General features: G+C 48.4%; 1 protein-coding gene across 2 annotated transcripts in view; it reads left to right on the plus strand.

Annotated features, from left to right (window-relative positions):
* RAB40C (RAB40C, member RAS oncogene family) overlaps positions 1-18,529 on the plus strand; it is a 37,035-nt gene that overhangs the window by 14,985 nt on the left and 3,521 nt on the right. For both annotated transcript variants that reach the window (XM_085075187.1, XM_085075188.1), the window contains 4 exons: positions 3,642-3,702; positions 6,391-6,451; positions 16,574-16,651; positions 17,040-17,262. In XM_085075187.1, coding sequence (XP_084931313.1) covers positions 3,642-3,702; positions 6,391-6,451; positions 16,574-16,651; positions 17,040-17,262 — 423 coding nt within the window. The remainder of the gene's footprint in view (positions 1-3,641; positions 3,703-6,390; positions 6,452-16,573; positions 16,652-17,039; positions 17,263-18,529) is intronic.

Raw genomic sequence — 18,529 nt, forward strand, 5'->3', positions numbered from 1 at the left:
GGGTTTTACTTTTCCTGTTCACATCGAATGTCATCTTTTGGGTGAAAGCTTTAAGTCAGCTCAGGTTGGGTGTGGAGTTTTCAGGTGATACTGATGCAAAGTATGTTGTGCTCTTCATGAGTAATTTGGAAGAGGTCAGTTTCCTATGACACATCCTATGTATTCCCATGGGAAAATGACTTGCTTTCTTAGATTTTACTTATAGCTACTGGCAAAAGAAAGAACAAAAGGTTTGGGATTCCCTGGAGCCTTGCTGGGGAGTGTGAAACCCAGCTCCGTGGAGGAGAATCAGGTGTCTGGCATCAGGCTTGGTGCAGCAGATCCCTCTGCACAGTGCCCTGTGCCAGGTTAGCTCTTTGCTCCAGGAATGGGGCTGGGATGGCGTCAGTGTAAGCAGGAGTCTAAAGCAGGAGTGGAAAAACAGAACAGAAGTCAGCCTGAATGCTAAATCTGAGAGAACAGCCCAGACTTGTTCTCCAAGCCTCATTCATGTTGTTGCATCATGGTAATATTGGTCCAGAAGGAGATCAGTTGATATAAAATAGGCTTTAAACAAGAGTGTTTTCTTTTTTCCCCAGTGCCACTGCCCTGGGGCCTGGCAGGGTTGGTTCTCTGGGCTGTGTGTGCCACAGGATGTGCCACGGAAGCATCCTAGCAGTGAGGTTGGCACATCCCTGCCAGAGGAGCAGGATTGGAGCTGCTCCAGCAGAGCTGTGTCAGTCCCGATATAAGCCATGCTTGGCTGAGGTGATGCTCAGGTGGGGGAAACTGTGTCATCTGCAGAAAGGAAGTTCAAAAAACTTCCCTCAACTTGTGTCTGAGCTGCCTGAAATGTAAAGACAGAGGAGCAGCCCTGGCATGGCCATGGCCATGCACTGTCATGCTGCCAGCAGCTTCAGTGCAGAAGGGGCATCTAGTAGCTGCTGTGACCTTCTGTCCCCAGGTTCCTAGGACACGGGGGGAGCCCAGACGGAGCTTGAGCTGTAGGCTGGGCTTGGGAAAGAGCTGAGCTGCTCAGTTTCCTTGTGAGCTGTAAATGGGGGAGTGTCTCAGGCTGCAGCTCAGGACACAGCTATGTTACTGGGACTGAAATACAAGGAGCCAGTACTGTTCACCACCGTGGCAAATCCCACGACTTTGAGGGCACCTCTAATTGATGCAGATTTTGTGGCGCCAGTGAGCCATGGGAGAGCTGTGCTTGTGAGCTGCAGCCTGGCCAGTGCTAACCAGCTAAAAAAAACAGACCAAAGCCAGGGAGTGCTTTGAGCTGTCCTGATGCACTGAGTGTTTATGTAAAAGGGAAGCTGAAATTTTGTCCAAAACATTGCAATTGTGCAGGTGTTTGTCCTGATTAATGAGCTTGCAGGCAGACTTTGCTCCAAAACCTTTCGTAAATTCAGTCCTAGTCTCAGTTTGGATGTTTGCAAGTTAAAAAGTGCAGCACTTTCCTGAGCCCATTGCCAGATACCAGCATCCTGTTAACTGGAGTGTATGTGACCTCCTTGGGCCAGTGTATGTAACATCTGAAGACTGGTGTCTCTCTGGATTAAAGTATGTGATGTAGTTTCAGATGAATATGGATTATTTAAAGCATTTCTCTGGTGACCAGGTAATGAGTTTTGGGGACAGGGAACCCATGTTCCTCTTGCTGGGGAGGCAGGCTGGCCAGTTAATGGGTGAGGAGCCTAATGAAGACATCTGTGTATTAAATATTTCTATCAACAAGTTTCCTTCTCTTTCCAGTAAGCTGAACCTCTCTCACTTTTAAAAGCTGTAGTCAAGCAATTTGTTTCACCTCAGCAGTGGCATTTTTGGAAGTATGTGGCCTCTGTGCCCTGAAAGCTGTCACTGTTCCCTCGGTTCTTTCATGTGACTGCTCCACCCAGGCACTGCTGGTACTGAGGGTGATAGGGACTCACTGCTGACAGGGATCTCTTGTGCCTAAGGAAGGGGCAGAGTCTCTGGGGATTTTGCATCTGAAACAGCAATGGGCTTGATTAGCCCCTTCTCTAGCAACCCATCAGATCCTGGTTCAGGAGCTGGCAGGGGAAGATGTCTGGATGCTCCCTTCTGGTAGCAGCGCAGCCCTGCTCCCACTACTCTCCATCCCTGGGGGTGAGGGAGATTTATATCTGTCTGAAAATAAATACAGATCATTCACTTGTTTCTGGAGGAAGATAAAATGTAAACTGCCTATTTTCTGTGATAAAGCACTGGAAATAGTTGGAATTTAAGATAATTATCTTTATTGCTTTTTATAGCACCCTATGAAGGCTGAAATCTAATTTGTTTTTCACTAACAGGGAACTCCTGTGGATGACTCAGAAAAATCCATTTGCTTTATTGACAAACTTGTCTGTTTGGTTGTCAGGGCAGTGTTCTCCTTGCAGGAAAAGGGAAATGCAGGTCATAACACAACGATGGGGTTTTAATAGAGATTCCAAGTTTGATATCTATTGGCAAGAAGAAAAAACTGAAGTTGATGTAATCAGAGGGAAGTGACTCTGCTTTATTAAAAGGGTTGTAAATTAGTTGATGTTTCAGTGGGTGTGCAGTAGTGATGCTTTCTGCTTTGTTTATGCAACATTGCTACACTTAAAGCTTATTAGCAAGAGCTTGCAGAGGAGCTGCTTTTCCTGGGTGCCTGGTGCCTTGGCTTTGGGAAGGACGTGGGAGGTGCAGTTGTACCTCTTCTCCTGTGCCTGCAGGGAATGGTGTGTTTGGCATAATTTGGGCCTGTTTCTTGCAAGGGGAGTTGGGTTTTTTTTTTTTAAACTTCTCAGTCTGACTGTGAGACAGCCCCCAATTTCAACAAATTTCTTGTGTATCTGAAGGTAGTGGATACCCCTCATGTGAGTCGTATGCCAGCTCAGCTGGGTGTTGTGATTTGGAGGTGTTTCTACTGCTCTGGTGCTGTGGCTCTATGAAAAGCAAAAGCAGATGTCTGTGCTGCTTCTCAGCTCTTCACAAGGTGGGAGTGTGTCCTGCCTTACCTGGCTTTCTGTGATCCACACCCCAGAGCTGCTCTGAAGAAGAGACAGTGATCTTTGGACAACCTTTCTGTAACACTCATCTCCCAAAATGTTCTGTGGCTGCAGGCAGTGGTGTTTGTGAGATGCTGGGACTGCACACTGATGTTGCAGAGATGCTTCTGAATTGTTTCTGTCTATGGCTCACCACCCAGCAGTCTAATTTATCACTGCCATATGGGATAGTGCTACAAATAACTGAATTTCACAGAATCATGGAGTGGTCTGGGTTAGAAGAAACCTTAAAGCTCATCTTGTTCCACCCCCTCTGCCGTGGTCAGGGACCACTTCCTACACCAGATTGCCCCAAGCCCCATCCAACCTCTCCTATGGCTCAAATTCTGACAGGTTTAGTCCCACAGTGGAGAAGTGTGTTAACTGTGTTTTCAGGGAGGAGGGACAGAGCTCCACAAGAGCAGTCTTTGCCATGAAGCAGAAGTCTGTTTCTGTCAGGTCTCTGTAGCACTCCACAAACAGGCAGCAGAGCAGGGAGGAGAAAACATCCCTTTAGTAAAAATGAAATGAGAGCTCTGTGTGGGCAGAGCAAGAGTTCTTGTGTGTCTCTGAAGGTGTTCTCAGGGTTTGCTCAGCTTTTCATTGCTTTTCTTTCAGGAATTGACTACAAGACCACTACTATCTTGTTGGACGGCAGAAGGGTCAAGCTGGAACTCTGGTGAGTGTTTCTGAGCCTTTCTAACCCAAACCCTGGGAGCTCAGGCTGGGTCAGCAGGAACATGGGGCTGGGGGGATGCTGTACCGGGCTGTGGAGACCCTGGGGCATCTCTGCGTGTGTGGTGGCACTTGCTGGCTGTTCTTACCAGAAAGTTACTCTGGCAAACCAGATTCCTTTCTGTCAGTCAAGTTGCACAAACACCATGCTACTCTTTAGTGGAACAGTCTGATTTCAGTCTTTGTCTGTCATAACTGACCATTTTTACTGTTATTCTGTGCTTGAGACCACACCTGTAGCTCTGTTGTCCAGAGTTCCTGGCACAAGAAAGATGTGGGTGTGTTGTAACAGGTTCAGAGGAGGCCACAAAAATGGTCCAAGGGCTGAAGCCCCTCTGCTCTGGAGCCAGCCTGGGAGAGCTGGGCTGTTCACCTGGAGAAGAGAAGGCTCTAGGGAGACCTCAGAGCCCCTTCCAGTGCCTAAAGGGGCTCCAGGAGAGCTGGAGAGGGACTTGGGACAAGGGATGGAGTGACAGGACAAGGAGAAATGGCTTCCCACTGCCAGAGGGCAGGACTAGGTGAGATACTGGGAAGGAATTCTTGCCTGTGAGGATGGTGAGGCCCTGGCACAGGTTGCCGACAGAAGCTGTGGCTGCCCCTGGATCCCTGGAAGTGTTCCAGGCCAGGTTGGATGGGGCTTGGAGCAACCTGGGCTAGTGGAAGGTGTCCCTGCCTGTGGCAGGGGGTTGGACTGGATGGTGTATAAGGTCCCTTCCAATCCAAACTATTCCATCATTCTATGTTCCCATACAGCTCTTGATCGCTGAGGGGACTAGTACTGGTTTTGAGGCAATAGTGGATTTTCCTGAAATCCAAGGATGAGAAATAGAAACAAGAGAAGGAAAGTTGAAGAAAAAAACAGGTGAAGCCCTTAGTTCCTCAGCAGCTGGATATTTCTAAATGCCTTGAGCAGAAAATTAAAACCAGAGCTGTGAACAGACCTCACAGCATCAGAGGAGGGTGAACCCCTGGAGAGCAGGACTGACTGGAGAGACAGGACACTGGGATGGAGATGGAAGAATGCTACTTGGGAGGAGTAACCCCTGCCTTATCTGTCAGCACCAAAGGGAGATCTGGAGTCCTTCTGGCTGGGCTTTGTCTGAGGTCTAACTTGCTGAGAAGCTGACACAGCCGTCTGTGGAGATGAAAGAGGAAGAGTAGGACAGGACAGGGTAGGTAAGGATAGGTAGTCTGTCCCTACCCTAGTTTTCACACGGATCTGGTGGGGAATGACACAGGTCCTAAAACATGGACTTAAATATCCCCTTACAAATGCTTGGGTCAAGTAACAGGAATATTAGTAACTTGTGAATTGTTAAATAGGAATTCTCAGCCTCAGTAACTGACTGTAGCAGTGTGTAGTTTGGTGGTTTAATTACACCCCTGCTCTCTGAAGCTGAATGTCCTAATTTTTCTCACAAAAAAAGAACAGAAACAGCTAATTTATCTCTTCTAACCTGTATATTCATATGTGCCACTTGCATTCTTGTCTCTCTTGTAAGATGCCTGGTTTAACATTTCAACCCCAAGTGTGTAGTAACTTAGTGCTTCCCTCTGGAAACTGTCTTTTTATACTGTAATTCCTGAGCTGGAGAACAGCACAGGAGCTGAAACACTGACAACTCTGATTGATGATGCCTTAGTGTAATCTTTTACCATTACTTGCCCAGTATTTGATTGTCGTGGGAGAAGGACATGTAAGCACAGGCTGTTAGATTGATGTCCAGGATCCTACAAAGCTTTAGATCTGAAGAAATTACTGTCCTGCATGTGAGGTCAGTAATGTTTTTCTTGGAGCTGCAAATCTGGGGCTGAGGGATTCCTCAGCCTTCTCAGTGGTCATTGAAGTGTCTTCTATCCTGGCCCAGGGTATAGATTTGACAAACACTGTAATGTATCTCTGATTAGCCTGACACTTTCCGGAATATCCTGGTTAAATCAGAATGCTAGGCTTTGGCTTCTGGTCCCAGATGGGCACTGAGAGGTGCTGGTAATGTCAAACTTAGTTACACCATGTCCAGACAGGACAAATGATAGTGACTGAAAAGCCCCGTATTGTCACAGTGGTCTAGAAACACTGTAGCCCACTCCTATTCCTCAGCTTTCTGTAGGGTATATAGACCAGGTCTGTAAGGGATCTGAGTATAAAGAGAATTCCCTTTATTTTTGGTTAAAATGTGTTTGAAAAATAGCTGAAGCCTAGTGCAAGGCAATTTCTCCTCCTGTGAGCAGTCACATTTAGGTTGGCTGTTCCCCATAGCTGGTTGAGCTCTGCAGACTCTGAACTCCTGTGGACTGAAGGGAACTAGGCAGAAAATCCTTTTCCCCGGGGAGTAAAATGACTTAGACCCTCACACATCATCAGGTAGTGCTGAGACCGAGTGGTTTGGGCTTGTACCTTCTCCATGGGAAGCACAGTGACAGTGACAACCTGTACCCAAAGGTGGTGATGTATCCAGCAGTTCTTCCCCAGAAGAACCCACCGTGCAGAGCACTTTGGGTACCATGCATGTCCTAAAGATCTGACAAGATCAACACTGATTTTTATTTTACTTCTTTATGGCCAATAGGAGATGTGCAGTATGGGAGTCAATTCTCCATATCTCATCGCTGTAACTTTTCTGTGTTTTAGGGACACCTCAGGGCAAGGAAGATTTTGCACCATTTTCAGATCCTATTCCAGGGGAGCCCAGGTAAGTGCTGCTCTCAGGGCTTTGATGGGACACATTTGCTTTTCCTTTAGACTGTATAAATCTTTCCTGCCGTAGTAAAGAACTCTGAAGAAGAATGCGCTGATCACCAAAAGTATCTCTGTAGATGCCAAGAGACACTGAGTGCTGTCTTGTTGCCTAGGATTCTTGTTCTTATGAAATGGTGTGAGAGAAGAGAGTGAATGGCAGACTTTGCTAAACTTCTACAGAAGAGGTCTGTGCAGACAATATTCAGTCTTTATTTCTAGATCAGGGCTGAGAGGTTGGGGTTAGAGAGGATGAGGCAATTCTCACTCTAGATCTGCCAAAGCTTTAATGTGGGAGCTCCTACTTTCTGAGGTTTCTCAAATTTGTTAAAATATGGCACTGGCTTTCCCGGTGGAGTTCTTCCAGTCTGTGTTGCCTTCAAGTCAGTTCCAAAAATAGGGTAGCTCCTACTTGTGTGTTTGAGGCAGACTTGAAACTAGAGCAGCTCAATTGGAACGTAAAGTATGTATGTTCCTCAAAACATGAGGCAGAGTGTTACATTTTGAGTTTTTCCTTTGCTCCAGAATATCATCAAGATCCTCAACAGCACAAAAATCTTGTGGTCTTCTGGAAAACTGCTTTTTAACAGTGCTTTCTCACGATTCTGCTATTGTCCTTTTGTAACATGGCAAGGTTCCTCCAGGATAAAGTTTCTCTAAGTTAAAGGAGCTACTTTATTTTCCGTATTGTTTCCAAATTGGAAAACTTAGGAGAAAATTCCTCCTCCCTTAGACACTAAGACTCAGAAGCTGTATATCAGCTTCCTGGCTGTGCCAGTATCCTGGCAGATTCCCAGCCTTTGGGAAACCTTGCACTTCTACTCAAGCTCTTGCCTCTCTTGGCTTTTTGCTCCTTGAATCTGTAGACTTTTGCTTTACTAACTGGCAAAATCCATGTTCCCTGTCCCTGACTCCCTGCAAATTCACTTGTGCCGTAGACCTGGGAGCACCTCATCTGGGGTGTGCTGTTGAGCTCTCCCCTGGTGTCCTGTTTATTCATGTTAATGCACATCTCTGGTGGTCTGGATGCTTTGAGGCAGCTCCTTTGAAGCAGAGGCCAATTTCCTGGTGCTTGCAGAAAAGTGCAAGGCAAGGAGAGTTGGAGTTCTGCAGTGGGAAGAGTGCAGGATCTCCCTCAGATCCTCTCAGACACATACTTCAGTCCTGTGTCTGAGTTTCTTTCAGCTTCTACATTTCATTTTCTTTCAGCCCGTACATTTCAGAAAAATCCAGAACCCCGGTCACATAATCACAGAATGGTTTGGGTTGGAACAGGCCTTAAAGCTCATCTGATTCCAACCGCCCTCCCATGTGCAAGGTACACCCTCCAGTAGACCAGTATGCTTCAAGCCCCATCCAGCCTGGCCTTGGACACTTCCAGGGATCAGGTACCCACAGCCTCCTAATGGAACCTGTGGGCTTGAGGCCACGTTGCTTCCCTCACCAGTTAAAAGTGAACAGACCTGGTCAGTGTGGTTTTCTGATGACCACAGAACTCAGCTTTTGTCAGGCTTTTTCTAAGAACTTGCTGTGTCAGATGCTCAGATCAAACTGGGAATAGAAAGCAGCAACTCCTATGTCCAGAAATTCCATTTGGAGGCTTTTAGCCCTGTGTGCAGCCACTGTGCACAGTGGTTGCTCCCCTTGTTGTAACCTGGGAGCTCCTCAGAACAAGTGCTGTGTCTTGGCAGGGCTGCACCCTCAGAGCCTGAGCCCACATGCCAGAACTCGTACCTGCTGCTGCCACAGGGCAAACTGGGGCACAGGGCAAAGCTGAAATAAGCAGTGATGAGAACACTTGAATTAGATGGGGAGAGAGACACATGTCTGTGTGGAACCTGCATGGAGCTGTGAGGCACTAGCACAGCACCTCTGTGGGGTTCCTGCAGCCTGTTCTCCCTGGACACTACATTTGAGTGCCACAAGTTGACATGTACCTAGCTGACCACAGGCTTGGAAGGGATTGATTTTCTCTTCCTTCCTCAAAGTGAAGATCTTGACCTTCTCTGCTTTGGAGGGAATGTCCTGCCCTTCAGCTGTATTTATCAGTATTTCTGCAGGAGCTCTCACCTGAACATAAGCAAGGTTTGCCTCATCCATCTCACTGCCTACCCCTCCCAAAGAGTGAGTCTGAGACACAGTGAACCTCATCAGCCAGGCAAGGGGACTTTTAATGGGAATGCTTTATAGAATCATGGAGTCACTAAAGTTGGAAAAGCCCTCTAAGTTCGTCGAGTCCAACCAGTAACACAGCACTGCCAAGGCCACAACTAAACCATGTCTCTCAGCACCACATTTTACATGGGTTTTTTTCAACATCTCCAGAGATGGTGACTGTAACACTGCACTGGACAGCCTGTGCCAGTGCCTGACCACGCTTCCAATAAAGAAATTGCCCCAAAATGCAATCTAAACCTTCCCTGGCACAACTTGAGGTTGTTTCGTCTCGCCCTGTCACTTGTAACCTGGGAGAAGAGACCAACTCCCCCCCACCACCCACTCCCACCTCCTTTCAGGAAGCTGTAGAGAGAAATTTATTGCTGAGTGCTGGGGAATGGAGCTTACTTGCACGACAAGGTGTAACTCACACCTTTGCCTCAAACCTTCCCTCTGCTTGTGCCACAAATGCCTTTTCCAAAGTGCTGTTAATGCCGCAATCCTGGTCTGCCCAAACAGTCAACCCTTAAAAGCAGCAAACCAGCCCTAAGGAACAAGCCTGTCTAGGAAGAGGAGAGCTAATTCCCCAGGGAAGTCTCTGCATGCCCTCTGAAAGTGCCCAGGAGATGAGCAGAGGGAAAGTGCCTCTTGAAAATGGCTGGAGTCCTTGTCCAGTCTTTTCCAGATGTCTTGGAGTAAAACTCAGATTGTTTCCAGCAACAAATGGTTAGCTCCCATGTGATGTTCCAGTGATATTCCTGTATTAATGGGAATACAGGTACTGTGTCTCTTAAATAACTCACCACAACTTTCAGTGAAGAAGTATCTAAATTTATACCCTGAATGGTTAACTAAAGCAAGAGGACTGTTTTGAATAACAAATGCCTGTGTGACTGCAAGGATGGACTTCCAACACCTCCATTTATTTTCAGTATGCAGGAGCTGACTTTTTCTGTCATGGCCTTAGCATAAATACACCATAACCCATGTGGTCTTGGTGGAGAAACACATAAATGTGCCTGAGTTCTCTAATTTAGAATTATGGAATGGTTTGGGTGGGAATGGACCTTAAAGCCTATCCCATTCCACCCCCTGCCACTGTCCCAGGTTGCTCCAAGCCCCATCCAATCTGGCCTGGAACACTTCCAGGGGTCCAGGGGCAGCCACAGCTTCTCTGGGCAACCTGTGCAAGGGCCTCCCCACCCTCACAGCCAAGAATTTCTTCCCAATATTGCATCTAACTCTGCTCTCTGCCAGTGGGAAGCCATTCCCCCTTGTCCTGTACCTCCAGGCCCTTATCCAAAGTCCCTCTCCAGTTCTCTTGGAGCCCTTTTAGGCAGTGGCAGGGGCTCTGAGGTCTCCCTGGAGCCTTCTCTTCTCCAGGTGAACACCCCACGCTCTCACAGGCTGGCTCCAGAGCAGAGGGGCTTCAGACCTCAGGGTATCTTCATGGCCTCCTCTGGACCTGTTACAACATGTCCATGTCCCTCTCACGGTGGAGGCCCCAGAGCTGGGTGCAGTATTCCAGGTGTGGTCTCCAGGATGTATTCAGGGCTGTGTGCTGTACTGCAGCAATTTGCTTTCCTTTCTACTGTCTTGGAATCATCAGACTTCTAGACTTCTGCTGTAGAAAGGCTGATGCAAATCCCCTTGGAGGCAAGAGAAACAGCTTATTTAAACTAAAAGCCAAGAGCTCAGGAAGAACAAATCCAGCAGAGAAGAGAGTTGCCAGCATGGGAAAAACCTTGTTTGAAGTTGAGTGTGATATTTGTACAAGAACAGGTTGGTGTAAACTGGCCTTGAGCACCTTCACACTGAGAATGAGTGGAAGGTTCTCACTGAGTAGAGGACTGAGGAGCACAAGGGGACCATGAAAAATGAGGTTCTGGAAAGGACTTGAAAAGGTTGGCTGTGAGAGCAGGAGGCTGGCTCAGCAACCTGGCAGCCCTTACCCAGGTCTGAGTAGCCAGTTCTTAAGAGAATACTTGGTATGAAAAGTGCCTCCAAGTTAGGGAAGCAGGCCTGACTTTCACACACAGTCCTTATTGTTTCTCAAGTGTAGTGATAAGACTTTCTGAAGTGGACCCTGGAGAGGTTGCAACATGGAAGAACAGTCTCCAGACGGTGAGCAGACCTTCTTGTGCCCCATGACACAGCCTCATGCAGTGCTCAGGCTGGACTTCAGGCTGGTCCCTCCCCAGGGAAAGGACTCAAGTACCTTGATGCCTCCCCCAATATTGACTCCACACATATGGTCTGGGTCCAGAGCCATGTGACTTCCATGTTCAGCAGGAACATCTTCCTCTTGAAAATACCTGCAGTAAAACATCTTTGCTGCACTTGATGAGCTGGCTGTGAACAAGAGCCAGCCCATTCTTCCAGCGTGATTGCCCCAGGGTTTGCTGTGAGGATCACAGGTCTCTTGCCTTCCTCCCTGCCCTGCCTTAGCAGATCTGATCTCATCAGGGACACAGTGAGCTCTTGGGCTCAAGGCGGAGGCTTGTGGTGCTGGTGTGCCTGGGACCTCTCTCCTTTTCTCTTCCCTCACTTCATCCGTTCTTTGTTGGGGTCTGCTGGGCCAGCAGGTCCTGACCACATTGCTGCTGGGCCTCACTTTGGGGCAAAAGAGCAGCATTGGTGTCTGGGATAGCAGAGCACTGGCCTCCAGGTACTGATGGGGCAGGAGAAGTGTGCAGCCACATCATGATGACTTTCAGGGCCAGGGAGGAGTGAGACACGGAAACCCAGTAGTATTGCACCCTGCAAAGCCTACTCGGGCAGTCTGAAGCTTGCTGTGTTGCAGAAGGATTTTTGTGTTGTCATTGCATGGGGTATGGTGAAAAGTATTTAATGTGCTTAAAGGTGCTGCAGAAATCTTTCTCGCTCTTGGACTTCTAGTCCTTTTCTGCTTGGCTTCAGGGTCTCAGTCGTTCCAGTAGAGCTGGCTCATTGATCTCGGCTGTTGTGAGCAGCTGTGGCTCTTCTGGCTGCCGTGAGTAAATGCTAACTATTCCAAGAGTCATTACAGAGGAGAGAAAGAGTTGTGGTGGTGCTTCCTGATCTAGCCAGGAAGAAGCAGTGTTAGGATCATTCCTGATGTCCTCATATGCCAGTGATTTAAACTGTTTCTGAATGCCAAACTCTTCCCAGACAGTGTGATAAAATGCTCCCATCTTGCAGCAAAGCTGCAGCCCTAAAGAAATTATGAATATTGTTGAGTTCTGCTTAGGCAGGTGGTTTGAGAAGCTGCTGTTTATCTTGTTCAGGGCTTCTTAGTATGCAGGAAGGTGGTGGATTTTTGGCAGTTCAGCGGACTCAGGTGGAGGGTCAGCCCTCCCTTACGGCTTTTTTGGTTGCTGCAAATACCTCACCTGCCTTGGGTCATTCAGATGGGATTGTCCAGTTGCTGGAGGAGTCTGCCCTTCCTGTCAAAATACTTATCAAAAGCTCAGTGATAAATACCCCCACGATGTGCTGTGTTGTTGGGAAATGGTTTGGCAGCAGGATGTCACTGCCCATGAGCCAAGGTCTGAGGTGCCAGCTGGAAAGCCACGATCAAGTGGAGCTGTGAAAGAGCAGGCAGGAGACACAGTGTTCTGGTTCCTGTCAGCACTGGACCTTCTGTTTAAGGTTTACTTTGTCCTGTGGGACAGAAAATCTGCTCTAGGGGAGCAGTCTTCAGGCTTTGTCAGCAACAGCTTTTTTCCATCAGTGGAGAATATCAGTGAGTGACACTTTCCTGGCCACCCTGTCACCTACCTGCATTGGGCTGAGATCCTTGGCAGTTGTGCAAGTGCTCCCAGCAGTTTCATGTGTGCTGGAAGCCCCTAAAGCATCTGGGAAGCCTTTTTGGACAAGCCTGCTTTGCACTGACAGTGTGCAGGCTGATTTTCTCTTACCTTTAAAAGCTTATTGCTTATAAACCTGGTCCAAACCTGCTGCAAGCAGGCGGAGATGATACTTCTTCCCCACCACCTCGGTTATATGGACAGGTCTTTGTGTAAGCTCCTGCTGGAAGCAAATTTGGGTTTTGGCAGAGTAAGTGTCCACGTGTGCTGCTGGATACAATAAATGGTGATCCCTCCGTGTTCCTTGTTCACTACGCAAGGCACTGATGTACAAATTTCTGTCACTGTTGTGCTCAGGGTTGTGCCAATCCCAGTAGTGTGGAGCAAAACCAGAGTGGGAATGAACTCTGAAAATCCAATCGTGAAAAGACCGCAGATGGATCTGGGGATGAGTCCAGTCATCTTCTACCTACACAGAAGCTGTAAACAGACTGAGGAGGAAAAGAAGGAAGGCTGTTGGAGGGTTGTGAGGGGTCCAGAGGACCCTTGGTCTGAGAAGCTGAATGTGGAGCTTTTCACTCCGTGCTGTGGGAACCTGGGGTACATAATGGCACAAAAGGGCTTTGTGAAACTAAAAATTGAGAACTGTGGACATAATAGGGTGTTGACAGCCATCTAGGCATTTAGAGAACAAATTAGGCTGCAAATGGGAAGCTGTTCATTTGTTGAGTTCAGGAAATTAAAATTCTGTGCATGTCATTCCAGAGGAGACTTTTAAAAAGCCTGACAGATCTTACTTGGAGCTGTCTGCAGAGATGGAGCCAGCTCCCTCTGTTTGCATGGCTGAGTGCTGTTCTCTCTGGGGCAGAAATGGCAATGACAAAGTGCATTTGGGATGTGTGCTCTGGAAACGTGGTGTCTGCAGCATGCCAGTGCTACTTGGAAGCAATGTGAGGTTATCTGGCAGCACCAGGAGCTGGCCAGGGGTTGAGCAGCCTTCTTCCTCCCCCTGCTGAGCTGCAGCACAGCTGGGCTCCATACCCAGCTGAGCAGCAGGAGGATGGAGCAAGGCATGGGCAACTTGGCCTCAGTGTCTTCTGACCTTTGGGAAGCTTTCCTGGACAATCTTGCCTGACAATGTGTGTGCTGGAGCTGTGGTCTGGCTTGGAGGCTTAGATGGCAGACAGTGTTTTGCATTTAAAAATCATGGTCTTGACCTTCCACCCTGCTGAGAACGTAGGGGTGTGTTTCTGCTGAAGTTTTATCCTTATTCCTATTCAAAGAACATCCAGGCAGAGGCTGCCAGCAGGCTTTAAAACTGTCTCCTTCTCAAGCATATTCCTGGCAGAAATAATCGTCACAAACTAGATCTTGGGTCTGTTTCTCTTGGCTGAAGGACCTTGTCAATCCTGAAATGAGGCAAGTAGATTTTATTTATCTTGCTGGCCATTTGTCTTGGAAGGAGATCATCAGACCCTTTGCTTCATTATTTCCTGACTCATTAATTCTCACACACAGCCGTGGAAGTTGGAAATCAAAACAAATAGAGGAAAAATTAAAAGAAAGCTCAGAGTCTTTTTTTTCCCCCACAATACACAGTTAAAATGTGATGAATCATTCTAGCAGGTACTTCTAGATTGGGTTCTTGAGAAGCAGTATCATCGGGTTTGTGGGATTCTTCTAATTGTGGAAAATCATTACTTCATTCTTATTTTTCCTCACTAAATCTAGGAGAAACCGATCCTTTTCTCCTCCAAGGCAAAAACAACCTCCATTTCTTTTTGAGTATGAAGTTTTTGGACTGTCATAGAAATGAAACTACAAAAAATTATGGACTCCAGGTGTGAGCTCCAGACTTTCCTTGAAGGAAACTGAAGATGCTTCTGCCATTATGAAAACTCGCCTTCAGAACAGCCTTAAACCCAAATCTTGAAGGGTTTGCTCTTTGTGTTGGGCTGTCAAAGATGAAAGCCAACCCCCCTGACTTGCCTTTTGTGCCTTCTGGCCTTCTATTTTTGTACATTTGAGCCTTTCTGTGGAGGTGCAAATGCAGATGTGGAGGTGTTGGAGGGCCAGCGAGGACAGAAAAAACAAACTTCATCTGGAGGGTGGCTGTCTGGCGGGGAAGCACTGGGCGGTGTGGTTGGGGTTACAGCTCAAAAATAAGAATTATTCTAGAATCAAGAATCTGAATTGTTCTAAAGTTATAAAATTGGTCAGGCCTTGAGAGCTGCTTATTCCAAAAGAGCTGAGACAAAGGCAGACAAGGTCGAGGCACACCCAGCACATTCCAGGAGCAGCTGCTATTCTGTGAGGGGTGGAGCAGTGCCAGCTCCAGATGTGACTTTATTATGAGGATTCAGGTGCCTTTGTGGCTCACATGCCAGTTTATCATTCCTGTGTGCTCCACATTTCATGTTAATGATTATTTTTTTGTAAATTTGAGGTATATCACACATAAAGCTTCTGCACAGGCTCCTCCCAGTTCACCATGGGGGTTGGCAGCAGCAAGAATTGTAAATCTGGGGCTTGGGAGGACTGGGTAGCTTGTGTTTTCCATCTGTGCAGCACATTATCCATTTCAGTGGATAAAGGAGCAACTCCACAGGTACATGAAGGTGCTTCATGGTCCCCGACTCATACCAGGACAGATGCTGGGAGTTTGTCAGCTCTCTCCTTCCCTGTGCTGAATCCAGGCCTCTCACAGGGAGGACTGAAAAGGCTGAAAGCTGAGACCTTTCTTTGCCAATTTAGGACCTCTGTGCTTATGCTGGGGCCTTGCTATAGGGGATGGCTGTTGCTGAGGGATACCTGAGATTCAGGGAAGGCTGGTTCTGTGAAACTTGGTGCTCAATTATCTGGTTTGGTTTGCCCTTAGTCTTGCTGGTGCTGGGTTCCCTTTCATCCAGCTATGTCTTCCCAGCTGGATTCCTCATCTCTCAGCACAAGATCATCTGCTCCTCCCTAGTTCCCATTCCAGGCATCTTGTACTCTGATTCTGCTAAGTCAGCTTGGAGTGCCTGTTGTCACTTGGAATGTCCTTGATTGCCAAGAAGAGTGACAAGAAGTCAGAAAAATAACAGGAGGGTTGCAGAAAGGCTCTGCCGAGGACAGTTCCATAAATGCTGTGTGCCCAGCCAGTACTGAGTGGCAGCTCTGGACTTGTGTGCCTGCAGGGCCAGGCACAGCCTACTTTGCTTGTGTCTGTCCCCAGAAATACTCAGATTCAAGAAAAGCTCACTTGCTGGGAGATGCTGTGGACCTGAGTGGTGGCCAACAGCCTGGCCATGCTCCTGGGTCCTGCCAGCTGAGCTTGGGGCAAGGTGGAGACTCCTCAGAGCTGCTCCCTTTCTTCCCTGCCTTGAGTCATGCGTGTGCTGCTGCCAGCACCATGTGCTGCCCCTCAGGAGGTGACTGGGAAGCGAGTCATGGGTGTGGGTGGTGTTCAGGGATGCTGGATGTGGACCTGAGGATCCTGTAGGTACCTCTTGCCTGAAGAAAGTGTTCTCTGCCAGTGTGGCAGTGACAGTGGGAAACACCTTCAGCAAAGCCTAGGTGGATCCTAGTCCTGAGAGCTCAGTCTATAGAGATGCTGTGGTACTTACTGGCATCATTCAGCTTCTCTCTTGTCAGCAAAGGGCTGACAATGAGACGGGTTCTGGAGAAGAGGGATGTGCTTGAAAATTCCTTCCTGTCCTGCTGCCACCTCACCACTGACTGCAGCTGTTCTGTGTAAGGGGATAGAAAAAAATGTGTGTTTCTGCCTCAGTGAGTTTTTATCAGATTTGTGACAGAAGGGTGTGTTTTGCTCCTCCAGATACACAGGAGCTGCCTTTGTGCTGCTCCTGCACAAAGGCAGTTCCTCCTCCTGTGTAGAGACTGCAGCTTTGGAAATGATCTGGAGAATACCAGAGCCAAAACAGGAGTAAAACCTTCCCTAATGACCTGGGACTGCATTAGCACAGCCCTGTTGTCTCTATTTTTGCCCTATTGGCACATAAATGGTGCAGCTGGAGCAATGTTCTGTCCCTTTGCCTCTTGGTTCCTGCATACTAGGTCTTTCAGGTGCGTCCTGCCCCTTTCATGTTGCCTGCTATGAAACTCCTTGATTGCTTCTGATTGTCTTCCACCAGGGAATTCTCTTGGTGTATGACATCACTAATCGCTGGTCCTTCGATGGGATAGACCGATGGATAAAGGAAATAGATGAGGTAAGTGAATGGGAGAGCATATGCAGTGATCTATAGCAGAAATATGGCGAAGTATCACCTGAGGCATTACCTGATATGGGGACAGGAATGGCTCTGCTGTGGAGGGGACATGATGGCAGTGCAGTAATAAGTGGAGCAAAGCAATAAGTGTCTGCCCTTCACCTCTGTGTAAATCTGGAGTAGTAGGAAAGAGCTTGGGAATGGGCGAGAAAAGTTCGCTCAGAAATGGGCTGGGAGGGGACAAATTGGTTGTCTCCATCATGTAGAGGTGGTGCTGGGCAGTCCCTCAGCCAGAGAGCCGCTTCTCCTTCTTTTCCCTTCGCTGCTATTGCAGCTAAGCAGAATGCTGGGTGTGGCCATGATTTCTCCACTTCTTTCCGTGTTTCAGCACGCCCCAGGTGTTCCTCGGATCCTGGTGGGAAACAGGCTGCACCTGGCCTTCAAGCGGCAGGTGCCGACAGAGCAGGCGCGCGCCTATGCTGAGAAGAACTGCATGACCTTCTTCGAGGTGAGCCCCCTGTGCAACTTCAATGTCATCGAGTCCTTCACGGAGCTGTCCCGCATCGTCCTCATGCGGCACGGCATGGAGAAGATCTGGAGGCCCAACCGAGGTCAGTGCACACGATAGTGCTCCCTGTGCGAAGTTGGGGCTCACATGGAGCTATGGGGCTGTGGCTGCCCAGGTGGGAGGTGTGGAACTGTGGGAGCTCCACCCACCTGACATGCAGAAATGCCTGGGGCCAGACAAGCTGAAGCTGAGCCACAAGCTGCCTGTGCTGGCGCAGGGATGGGCAGCTCCAAAGGCCAGTTCAGCATGTCTGGGATCTGAAGTGCTCTGGGGCATCCTCCGCCTTTCCACTTACTCTCGATGAGGCTGAGGGCAATTAAGCTCCCATCTTTAAACTACTTCAATCATAAGGCTGTGTGGGATAAATCCAAGTGTAAGCACCTCAGTCCCTGCCCTTGCCTGAGTCTGTCTCCCCAGTTCTGGAGGGAAGCAGAGTGAACCCAAGGAGCTGAAAGGGACTAAATCTCATTCCTGCTGTCAGCATGCAGCAGTGGGCTGGGTTTTTCAGTATATCCAGGCATGTGTGCCACAGTGAGGCAAACCATGAGCAGATTCCATGTTATGTCTCAGCCTGTTGGGTTTGAAGCAAAATAATATCAGTTCCCATGTTTTTCCTGGCTGGAGGTAGCAGTGCGTCCCACTGAAGTCTGAGCAGAAGATGTATGTTTCTGGGATGGCCTACTTTCATATGGATCTTCAGCTCCTGCTCACCAGGGTGGGAGAATCCTGTCTGCCAGCCCCAGTCACCAAACTTTCTGCCTGGGCTTCAGTCCCCAACCTGGCTGCTGTGCCATGGTCTGCAGCTCGCAGAGGGATGGTGGCGAGGGACTGGGCTGCATTCACAGACCTTTTTTGAACCTCTTCCAGAGCATTTGTAACTGCAGGCTGCCTGCTTGGGAATGGATAGGGCAAAAGGAAACGGCCTCCAGCTGTGCCAGAGGAGGTTTAGATTAGGTATGAGCGAAAATTTCCTCACAAAAAGGGTGGTCAGGCACTGAAACAGGCTGCTGAGGGCAGTGGTGGAGTCACCATCCCTGGAAGTGTTGGAAAAAGATGCAGATGTTGTGCTTGGGGACATGTTTTAGTGGTGGCCTTGGCAGTGCTGGGGAAATAGTTGGACTCGATGGTCTTAAAAGGCCTTAAAAGGCCTTTCCAGCCTTAATGATTCTGGGATTCTACCAATGGGAATTTGCCTCCTCGGGAATAGGGATCTGCCGGCGCGGGAACAGCATCGTGGCTTTGGCAGCAGGCAGGCAGGAGGATAACGCATGCCCTCGTGTGGCCGCTGGCTGGGAATTCCCCTGCAAGAA

This window comes from Lichenostomus cassidix, chromosome 14 (assembly GCF_008360975.1).
Source record: "Lichenostomus cassidix isolate B80296 chromosome 14, HeHo_3.0, whole genome shotgun sequence".
NCBI classification, from domain to species: Eukaryota; Metazoa; Chordata; class Aves; order Passeriformes; family Meliphagidae; genus Lichenostomus; species Lichenostomus cassidix.